General features: G+C 41.6%; 2 protein-coding genes across 2 annotated transcripts in view; one reads left to right on the forward strand and one right to left on the reverse strand.

Moving 5' to 3' along the window:
* Positions 1-2,642, reverse strand: part of ABCG8 (ATP binding cassette subfamily G member 8) — a 13,207-nt gene extending 10,565 nt beyond the window's left edge. The window contains exons 1-3 of the mRNA XM_026844619.1: positions 2,247-2,642; positions 1,077-1,181; positions 162-318 (exon numbers count right to left, since the gene is read on the reverse strand). Of these exons, the coding sequence (XP_026700420.1) occupies positions 162-318; positions 1,077-1,181; positions 2,247-2,642 (658 nt within the window). The remainder of the gene's footprint in view (positions 1-161; positions 319-1,076; positions 1,182-2,246) is intronic.
* Positions 2,643-3,105: 463 nt separating this feature from the next.
* ABCG5 (ATP binding cassette subfamily G member 5) overlaps positions 3,106-11,356 on the forward strand; it is a 15,933-nt gene continuing 7,682 nt past the window's right edge. The window contains exons 1-8 of the mRNA XM_026844351.1: positions 3,106-3,227; positions 3,886-4,007; positions 4,460-4,596; positions 4,818-4,916; positions 5,532-5,664; positions 7,006-7,145; positions 8,303-8,432; positions 11,090-11,303. Coding sequence (XP_026700152.1) covers positions 3,106-3,227; positions 3,886-4,007; positions 4,460-4,596; positions 4,818-4,916; positions 5,532-5,664; positions 7,006-7,145; positions 8,303-8,432; positions 11,090-11,303 — 1,097 coding nt within the window. The remainder of the gene's footprint in view (positions 3,228-3,885; positions 4,008-4,459; positions 4,597-4,817; positions 4,917-5,531; positions 5,665-7,005; positions 7,146-8,302; positions 8,433-11,089; positions 11,304-11,356) is intronic.

An 11,356-nucleotide genomic window follows, 5' to 3' on the forward strand; every position in this document is an offset into this window, starting at 1 on the left:
CGTATCATTCTTTGTTTCCTCATACATTGTAAAGAATGTATTTAAGTGACATGTTTCTAGTAGTTGTTTCTCAAACAGATTTTGCCATTCAAAAGTATTGCTCTTGGCTGGGTACATTTTATCTGAGAGTTGGTCAAATCTTGGAAATTGGTTGCTCTTACCAGTGCTTCCTATGATAGCTAGCATCTGACCACTCTGAACCTTTAAATTCAAATTCTGGATTATTGACACATGAGAACGGGGATCTGATTTCCAGGTCCAGGGCATTTTCATCTGCGCGAGGTTTTCATACCAGGGAATCTGGGATGCCATGTTAACCTAACAAAGAAAGAAACAAGTCCCTTCAATTCAAACAATAAACTATTTAGCGATAAATACCTTCAATGTTATGATGTTACAAACAGACAATATATTAAAATAGTATTGTTAATATTCAGAAATACATGGAAGAAAGTTCTTTTATAGCCAAGTATGCTTTTCATGCTTTGCTTCTTATTCTGTTAATAACTAATGTTATCTCTGTCCTCTATTATTTTGGTAAAATTTATTGCTATTGTAAATTTCAAATGCTTAAAATTTTGAATATAATTTGAAATTACACAAAGCTGAAAATTGTGAAATCTACTTCAGATGCCATGGTGGCACAAAGAGAGATGAAAAATTCCACTTGTTGCCTGAAATCCTCCTTGTTAATCCTTCTCTCTTTGTCTCCTGCATACGCATTCTTGTCAGCAAGGGTTCCCACCATCCCTAGCTGGACAGAAAGTCACTCTACCCCAGCCCTCAGAGGAATAATTTGGCTCAAGAATGAGAATAAACAGAGCCTAGAAACAGACCTCTTCTCCTGTCTTACCCCCTAGCTTTACGAGACCTGTTTACAATGGAGGGTTTAGACTGCTGTCAATATTGCAGGTATGATTCTGTTCACAGAACTTCTGTGTATTTGACCGTGCAACGGTCCTGTGAACTTTGTGTTGTGAACTTCAACTTTGGCTTTTAAAATGTCTTTCATATAGAAATAGGCATTGCTGGATATGCTCCCTGCTGGAAAGAAGTATATAAATTACAACTTTTACCTGGTAGTTGAGTTCTTTGACCTCGAGAACATTTGATTTTCCACTGTATGTGAAATACAAACTGTTATCTTCTTCAGAGCAAAAAATAGTATCCTGGGCTTCAGTCTGGAAAAGTTTTTAGGTTATTACAATCGTTAATTACAATACATAAAGTGCTGTTAAAATTTGAGTTCAGAAAAGGCGAAGCACAAAGGGAAATATATTTTGTGGAATGTAGCAGTATTGTTGATGAGTTACTGTAGTGCAAAAGTCTGAATGGTTGAAGTGGGTTATCTGTTAATCAGTGTGAAACGTACTTTGTTCTGGTGGCGTGTATGAGGGCCAATCATGCTGTGTTATGCTCTTCTATTTGCTTCCAGTTTAAATAGGTTCACTTTCAAAATGGAGATAGATGTCAAGCCACAACAGAGATTGGACTCTGTTTCTGGTTTTGAGGAAAAAAGTACTGCTTCAACAGTGTTAGTCTACTGGATCAAAATGGTGCATATTGCAATTCCTAAGTTATGGCAGCCAAAAATTAAGGTTCACTGGTGGAAATATGTTTGTTCTTGAATTTCACAGGGACTCGTTAACTTGGAGGCTTTACAAACAAGTAGGTGTGCAACCAAAAGTACAGTCTCTTTTTCTCCTCTTGTTTTTTAAATTCACAGTTTGTAACTGGAACTTAGTGTTCTGAGATATCAGTTAAAATAACTGAGTCTCTACTTGGCTTCATTAACCTTTTGCATATAGCTGCAATTAAGAAGTCTTTGCTGAGGCAGCTGTTTGGCTTTGGGTTTAATTCTGTGTGCGTGCCTGTAGTTTTTACCCCAGACAGCTGTATCTCTCCCACAGCCTTGTGCCTTTCCTACGAGTCAGACTCATATCCTAGCCAAGGCAAATGTACCTGTTCCCTGTGTAGCAGACCCTGTACATGCCTATGGTATCTTTGGCAGACGGTGACCACAGTCTTTGTGTGCACCTCCTATCCTCACAGCAAATGAGGCTAATTAATCTTTTCAGTCTAGATACGCAGCAGAAAGCAACGTGATACCAAGCAGCCTGAAAAGCCACATGAAAGCCCTCCAAGCTTCCCCTACTGCCAAAGCACTCTATGTTCTTGCTTATGTTGAACTTAAGTTTTAAAAAAAAACCAAGTGGCCCCCAGCAAATGTGGAGAGCTGGTTTTACAGCCTGAAGGCATGTCCTGGGAAAGCTAGTCCAGGCCATGCTCAGGGACTTTCTGCTCCATCTATGTATCTGAAGATCCCCTCCCTCAGGTCCACCACCGTGGCACCTGAGTGCAGCTTGCATGGCACCAGCTTCATCCCCAGGGCGCTCCTGTGGGGGTGAGGAACTTGCTGCTCCCTGTTTCAGCGCTGGAGGAAGTAAGGGCTCTCTGCCTGCGGAAGCCCACTTGGCAGGCTGGCCGCCCACCTCTGCCAGCACCCGGGTGAGTGCTGTAGCTGCGCGATGGCTGAACCAGTCGGGTCCCTCCCCGCAGGTCTCACTCACCGGCAAGCCCTCGCATGCCACCTGGCTCCAGCCGGCACTGTCCAGAGAGACATTTTCAGTGGTTTCCTTCATGTTGGTGGTGGAAGGTCTCGCTCCCTGAGGTGGTTTGACTGTCAGCTCTTTGAAAGCTGTGGAAATTCTTCTCCTCTTGGTTTTGAGCTCAGCCCTTTCCAGGCGCTTTCACCGCAGCACCATTTCTTCTGGCACACTGCGTTTCTGCCGCTGGCATGATCCCATGGACAGGGAAATATTCCCCTCCTCTGGGACAGTAACAACTCGGGCTAAAGGTACATCAGATAGTGGCTTCAGCTAGTCGCCTGCCAGTTGTTTTCAGGAAAAAGAAAGAACTGAGAGCCCTTCTATTTTCTTTTGGGTGCTTCCCCAGGTAGCGAGCACTGGGGGCAGCGACCTGCTCCGACCCAGGGACAGAGGGGACCTGCCCCTGCACAGTGCCGGGGGAGACATGGTGGTGGCAACATCAGGCACCTGGCCAGCGGCGGGAGGGAGGGAGCCTGCAGGGCCCCAGCACCGGAGGATGTCAGGCCAAGCGTCTCCCGCCCTGGAGAGGAGCGGCAGCGGCAGGCAGACAGGCGAGGCGAAGGCCACGGCACAGCCCTCTGACAGCATCAGCGTCCGGGACGTCTCCTACACCGTCAGGTAGGGCCAGGGAGGGCGGCATGGTGAGCCCCTGCCCACCAGGAGATGCTCCGACCCCAAGGGCCAAGGGGAGAGGGTCTGGGACCCGTGGGCTTCAGCTCAGTAAAGGAGGACATTGGACATTGCCAGGCTGCCCGCCTCATGGTGCTGGCCTGCCCGCCACAGGGATAGAGTCCACGGCTCGAGGGAGGCAGGGCCGGCCTGCCCTCCGGAGGGTTCACCAGTTCTTCACATGTCTCTAAAGGAGATGCTTTAGAGGAGATTTTCAAAGGTCATTCCCTTTCCCACTGCCTTTCTTACTGATGCCAGAAGGATAAAGTGAGGCCCTAAGAAAACGGTCAGGTGGATTAATGGCTGGCAAACACTGTCAACAAACGAAGCCTCAGTTCAAATTTCCCCTTTTCATTGTAGTCCAAAAGTCTCCTAGGAGTCATTCTGAAAAATCTGTTCAGACTTCATTTTATCTTCCAGATAATGCTGAAATTAAAAACCTAAAGCCTGGGTGTGGGGGGGAAGACTTTAAATTTTTTTTTTCCCAATATTTTAAAATCCTTCCAGGCTCCCATCCCACATGCCAATAGCTATAAACCATTCACTTGCTTTACACAAAATTTTTAACTCTCCTCCAGTTCATCTTTTTTGCTGTTTGCTTTCCAAGAGAACGTGTTGGCCCGTGGTGGAATGTTTCTTTATATCATAAAAAATGGACCCGGCAAATACTTAAGGATGTTTCATTTCACATAGAGAGTGGCCAGATTATGGGGATTTTAGGAAACTCTGGTAAGTTGTTCCAGTACTTTAAAAGAAATAAAATCAGAATTAATACTGGTGACTTCCACAGTGGTGTGAAAGTGATTGAGGTCTGTGTTTTAAATAATGAGATTACAGCTGGTTTTAACCTCTGCTTTGTAGAACTGTGGTGGTTGGTTTTCAGATCTTCTGATCTGTCAGTCTTCTGCCATCTAACTAACAATTATAACTTCAGTAAAAGATAAGGTTACTTCTAAACACAAATGTTTCACTATGAAGTGTAAATTTGTATGAACTAAATGCTAATTTGCACGCATCCTAGGTTTCCCACTTCCCCTTAACTAGCTGCATTTTCAGGACCTATTTTAATGTTATTATGAAAAAAATACTTTCTTCTTTTCATGTGTCTCCATCCAAGTGAGGCTACTGCTCTTGAAATCATATCATATCTCATCACGTGATTAGTTTCTTTTGTTTGAAAGGATCTGGGAAAACAACACTTCTGGATGCAATATCAGGAAGACTGAGACATAAAGACAACTTCTTTGGTGAAGTGTACGTGAATGGGCGTCAGCTGAAGAAGGAACAGTTTAGAGATTGCTTCTCTTATGTGCCACAGGTTGATTTCTGCATTTATTTTTGTGCAGTGTTCTTCTTCTCGGGTAAAGAAAGTAAAGTTTGTAGTGTAATGGAGTAATGCAATCTGACTGTGATTTTACTAGTAAATTTGGTTCAAAGCAATCAATAAATTGTATGAATGAATGAAGGTTGTGTGAGCAGGGGCAAGATCTTAATTGCTACAGGACTAACTGGTGCTTCCTCTTCACCTTTTTTTCCCAGAGTGACACTTTATTAACCTTCCTCACCATACAAGAGTCTTTGACCTACACTGCTTTACTAACTCTTCAGAAATGCTCCAACAACTTCATCAAAAAGAAGGTTTGTATTTTATTGTCTTCCACCAGAAAGGCAGACATGATGTCATGTAATGCTTTCACCAGCAGCACTTTCCATCCATAGCTGTGTTTCATGTTTATAAGGTTCTGTAATCCTCATTCTGCAAATGGGGAGAAATCCTCCTGCTGAGGTGTAAGACATAAGATCTCTGGTGCAACCTGCCTCTGCAAGGGGCTTGTGCTGATGCTCCAGGGAATCACCATTATGCTGGGACAAAACTCAGTATTTTATACCTGCCCAGAATAGATGTGTCTTTCTGCTCCCTTCTTTTGGAAGCCAGACCAGCACATTATGCTTCATACCTGAACTTCTAGTCCCACCTCTGAATACTTCATCTCTTAATGTCAACTAAATCTAAAATTCTACTCATTTCAGAATATATGAAAATAAAATGTAAAAAAAAAAGTATTTAAATAATATATTAAAAATAATTAACTGGCGATGAGGCCAGATACCTTCCAACTAAAATGCACGCAAGCAGCATATTGGGAAAGCCATAGCTTAAAATGATGTCTTTTTTTCTCGTTTTTTTCATTTTGTGCACAGATATCTGAGTTGGACTGTGTCTAGTGTTTCTAAATAGTAATTATTTTTCAGGTAGATGCGGTTATGGCTGAGCTGAGTCTCAGCCACATTGCTGACAAAATAATTGGAAGCCGTATTTTTGTAGGAATTTCTGGGGGAGAGAGGCGTCGTGTTTCAATTGCAGCCCAGCTATTACAAGATCCCAGTAAGTACCACTGCATGGATTTTCAAAATAAAACAAAGCAGTGTCACTTCGTGCTCTTACCATGGGCCTCTGTAACCACTTTAAAATACAGAAGAATTTATATTCTGTAATTCAGCAAAAGCTAGTCTAGTAAAGACAGAAAAGCATGAGCTGTTGAACTTGGAAGTAAACGATTATAAAATCTTAGGGACTGACCCTAGGCTTAGACTTGCATTTATCCATTTTAAATCTTTCTGGGCTTGCCCTTCCTGTGTATGCAATGTTGGTTGTGGCACATTAATTTATAGGTTTTGAGTGCATTAGAGCCGTACATCTGCAAGCATTGAGCCTTGTAGTAGAGTAGCAGCCATTGAGCCATATAGATGTGAGCACCATGTACATTCCAGAGCCAAAAAAATTCCTAAGAATGAAAATCAAAGCAGGGTAACTAGGAGGATTAGCCACAGGAAACAACACTGTAAATTTTGTCAGTTTTGAGATAGTTTCTTAAAGGTGCCAGAATCTGATGGAGTGAATGTATAGCACACATTCACTGGATTCTGTAGTCCTCATAGTGGAGGACTGTAGTGCTGAAACTGCATACCAGGCAGGAAGGAGCATGTAAATAAAGTGAGCTATAGTACTGCTACTGATGACACCTGGAGAGTTCATTGGCTGTAGTTATTGCTCAGTAAGGTCACTGAACGCTATAGTAAACTCTATAGTAATTCTGTGTAGATAAACCTATAGAGAAAGCTCTCCTCCCCCCTTATCCTGATCAAGATTAAACCACCCTATTCTGTGCTATGTCTTATGTATGTAAAAAGTATTGATTTGACTGTAACTTTTATCCTTTCATGTGCAATGAAATAATGAAGAAAATGCTGTAAAAGCCCCCGCCTCTCTCATCTGTGGAATTATATATGATGTATCATAACAGCTCTTAGTTTGTTCATAACAAATTCTGTGTGTATATATAGATATAATTCAGATTACAATTTCTAGCTAATTATGTCAGTTATATTTACATTTGTATGCATGCTGAAATTTATCATTATTGTTCTTAAATGTCTACATCAAATTTATTTCGGTAATTTTCAGATTGCACCTGAACTTAAAAAATTATGATTATGCTCTGATCCTGCAGCATTTTTTTGTGTCCTTTTTCTAGTCATTGAGACTGAATCACTGAAGCTGACTAAAACTGAAAGATCACATCATGGCAATATCTCTGCTTTAGACATGGAACTTTACATGTGAAGTCATTTCTATACTATTTGCCAAACTAGCTTCAAAGGCAGAAGGTATACCATTTGATCCCCATTTACCTGAGTTTTAATGCTATTCCTTGTCATTTCACAGAGGTCATGCTACTTGATGAACCAACAACAGGGCTGGACTGCCTGACTGCCAACCAGATTGTCTCGCTTCTCTCAGAGCTTGCACACAGAGACAGGATTGTGATTATCACAATTCATCAGCCCCGCTCAGAACTCTTCAGGGTAAATGATACCTACTCGTTTTAACTAGGCTTTTTAGTACCTAGTTTATTTTCAGAATAAAAGTACGAGATCTAGTACAGTTGCCTTCCAGAGGCTCTCTTCCTTCCCCTCAGCATAAATACAGGCTTGTCTTGGACTTCACAGCTCTGGCCTTCTGCCAGTCACAGGGCACTTTGGAACACATACTGCCCTGTGAAAATAGTATGCACACTGACTGCGTACCTAACCTTTGTGTTATGCAGCTACCCAAATCAAAAACACTGGAAGAAGCCATGTAAATCCCCACAGTGTGCAGGCACTGTAAAAACTACCACTTTGTCTTTACGTAGTCCTATTTCAGTAAGACTTGCAAAGTGAGAGAGATGAAACTGAGGGGAGGGGAGGGAGGGGAGAGGAGGGGAGAGAGAGAGAGGAGAATAAATCTTCTTTCCTGTTTCTGTCAAGTGATGTGGGTACACCATGATCATGTGGTGGGGCATGCTTGCCTTGCAGAGCTTGTGCTGAGCAGAGCATTTCTCCCTTCCCATTACTGTTTCTCACTTTGCTCTTCTGACACATCCACCACCCACAACGTGAATGCAAGGCACTGCTTCCCTGGCTGACTGAATTGAGGGGAAGTGGTCATGAAGCCAGAGTAGGATGACAATGCTTTCCTGGACTGAAAGCAGTCCTGGTGCCTTGGGAATATGGATTGATCATAGATGATGGGAACCCTGCCCTGGCAAATCTTCACCTGTAGAGCAGTGCTGTTAAAGTCCTTAAGCACTCTGGATAATCTTCCCAACGATTTGGGGGTTTTACAGACTGGGGCTATTAAGCACCGAAGGAGGTCAGTCAGTAAGTGAAGGTGCATTAGAAGTGAAGTCAGAAATCCACAGCTCCCATTTCTGCTTGTGGATTTCATCTGTACGCTGCTGTCGCTGACAGTTTTGCAAACCTCTACTTTTAAAAGCTTCAAGATGTGTCATCTTGCATAACCACCAAGAGGAGTGAAACAAAAGACAAACTTCCTTTGAGATAAATATACAAAGGAAGTTTGAACGTGTCAAAACTATTTTTTCTGTCAAAGCATTTTAGTTACCAAAACAGTAGCTGTACTCAAGTAGCTGCACTACTTCTCAGTACATTTTGCTAATATATTAATATTCCCCCCACAGTTATTTGACAAAATAGCCATCATGAGCTTTGGAGAAATGGTTTTCTGTGGGAACCCTATGGAAATGATCACGTTTTTTAGTGACTGTGGCTATTCTTGTCCTGAGCAATCAAATCCTTTTGACTTCTATGGTAAGTTTGTCTAAGTTGTTTTGTTAAAAATATGGGTTTCCTTTAGACAAACAAGTTGTTTTCTTCCTCAGATTACAGTCTTTACAGAGATAGAAATGGGTTCAAATTCCTTCCCAACTTTGTAATTATTCTCAGCTCAGAGAAGAGAGAGGTCTGGGCCTGTTGTAACTTCTACTGACTCCATAAACTAGCAAAAGGTCTGAAACACATCAGAAGGGAGTAAACTACCACAAAAAGGGGAATCTCAGCTTCATGAAACCTGTGGGTTCCTGACAGCATCTCCTTCTGGCTGTCCACTGGATGGTGGAAAATCAATTTGATCTCAAAGCTGTGGAAAGTCCCATGCTCTTACAGACTCTGTGACACCAAGCAACTGAAAATAGTTGTTGCCTAGAGGGAAGGATGTCAAATAAATATGGGATGACCTGAGGCATCAATTTCCAGAGGTTCTGAGTTTGAGGTTTCTGAAAGTTTGGGGAGCTGCTAATACCAGGGTGAGGTACTGGAGTTGAACAGACAAATGGTTCAGGACATGATGATAGCAAACTGTTGGCAAAAGCTGAAGAGTGCTCTTTTACCAATTCAGAATGGAAAAAAAAAAAAAGCATCAGCATGAGGAAATGAGGCTTCGTTTTGCTGCAGGGCATCTGTGTACCTGATCCATGCAGATACACGTTTGAAGAGAATGTGTATGTGTTTGCCCATGTATGTGTACACATATACATACATGTATTATACCTCTCTTTTTAAATCTAGTATGTAGGCTGATTTCTGGCAATACTAGCTGAGCATTAACGCAGGAAATCTGACCAATAGAAAAAGCTGCTTTCAGAGGAGGCAGTATTTTCCTATTGTCTATATGGCATCCTAAACTCAGAGAGAAGAGAGGATGGTTGTTGACATGAAGCTGGAATGGGATGAAGCTGAAAATGCTGGTGTGACAGTGAGGATAATTTTGCCTTCATGAATTTGAATAGTCTTGAAAAGCAAAGATGATTTGAGATTTAGACCCACTTTAAAAAAAAGCTTCGTAAAGAGAGTACTGCATTCTTCAAATGTCAACCTTTGAATGTGACAAGAAAAGGAAAAAATAGTTTAGAGCAAAGAATCATCAGTATGTTTAGTCTTTGGAAAATTGGTAGTTTATGTTTTTTTGTGTGATTTAATGATGTGAAGGAAGGGACAGATTCTGATATCATTTACACCAACAGCAGAGGAAAATAGATCTTATGTATTGAGTGTGGATTATATTATTGAAATGTCACATGTTGTGTCTATTTAAAAAAAAAAGTACAAACACATGGTAGGCATTAGCTATTTGGTCTAGGGACTAATCAGTGTTATCTTTGTTTTTAAAAACACACCCGGTTCCCATTTATTTCCTGTGTGACTTCCAGCAAGTCACAGTGGCTGAGTTTTAAGAAGTGCATCTGCATTTTGGATTGTCATATTTACAAAAGTGAAGACTTAATTTTGGATATGTCTACCATTACAGGCAATTTTGCTGAATTCCAGCTTTCAGAACATGAGGGCAGTATTCATAAGCTTAATCAGGTTTTGAGGACAAATTCAGAATCTTGGATGAGGCCTCCTTTTCATTTGTTCAATTTGTATTTTGAAGTTGAGCAGGACCCTGCAAGACTGAAATCTAAGGATGACAGAAACCTTAGGAATAAATAAAGGATATAGACATCTTATCAGACATAGAAGATTAATATAAGAATCTGCAGGAACAGCTATTCCTGAGAATGACAGTCTAGTTTTTGAAACCTTAGATATTTCTTTGCTATTAGGGAAAAGGAAAATTTTTAATGCATTTTAACATTATTGCTGAATCCGTATGACTTTTACAAATAGCACACACAAAATTCCCATCTGCCAGTAAAAGAATTGCTGGTGTCGGGAATAGGTATAGGTGGATTTATTAGAAAGGAACATTAACTGTAAAGTATTTACCTTTCATAATTTCCACAGCAGTTAGTAATCTTTTCAGCTTGGGCAGAGCCTGCTAGGGGAAATTGGCCTGCTGAACATCTGCTAACTTCACATTAAACCAGAAGTATGTCTGAGAAGGAGGTGGGTGAGACCCAGTGCACTAATACAGTAACAGCTCAGGTAGAGAAGAGCAGCCTCTCCGCAGCATGAGCTCAGAATAACTGAAAAATAAAGCTCCATGGTTATGGAGGAGCAGACAAGGGGGAATCAGGGAGGCATGTCTGAGCATTTGCCCGAGAACTTGAGAAATACATGACCAAAAAGTCATTTCTTCATCCTCATCCATGTTCATCCTGAGCTGGTGCTCTGTCTTGCTCCTGGCAGCAGTAACACTTCACTGGTGGTGCAGCTCTGTGCTGTGCAGGGAGAATGCTCAAGGTCTGACCGGCACACCGCTGAGTCCTTGCATTTCCAGATAAAGGACTTGAACTTCAGGGTCCTACAAAAGCCACAAGACATGGAGATTTGTTGTGGCTGCACAGTTACTCATTCATGCTGGTTCTAACAGAAGGGAGGTGTAAAAGAAACCTTGAATATTTTCAGTGGACCTTTTCTTCTTTGCAGCTTTTAGGATAGAGACAAGGAAATGTTAGTTGCAAGGGGGGAAAAGATATGAAAGGAAAGTGATGTGTATATATAGTAAGTGCTTTGTAAATTTACAGTGGATCTGACATCTGTGGACACCCGAAGCAAGGAACGTGAACTTGAAACCTACAGTAGGGTTCAGGTAATTGTATCAGCCTACAAAAACTCGGAGATCTTCAACAAAGTACTGGCAGCCATTGAAAGAACAAAGTGCATGAAAGAACTGCCACCAATACCATTCAAAAACAAAGACTCACCTGGTGCCTTTTACAAATTATGGATTCTTTTACGGTAAGACTTCCCCCCCCCCCCCCCCCCCCTTTTTTTTTTTTTTTTTTTTTTTT

Source organism: Athene cunicularia, assembly GCF_003259725.1.
Source record: "Athene cunicularia isolate RWA chromosome 3 unlocalized genomic scaffold, athCun1 chr3_part1, whole genome shotgun sequence".
Taxonomy (NCBI): Eukaryota; Metazoa; Chordata; class Aves; order Strigiformes; family Strigidae; genus Athene; species Athene cunicularia.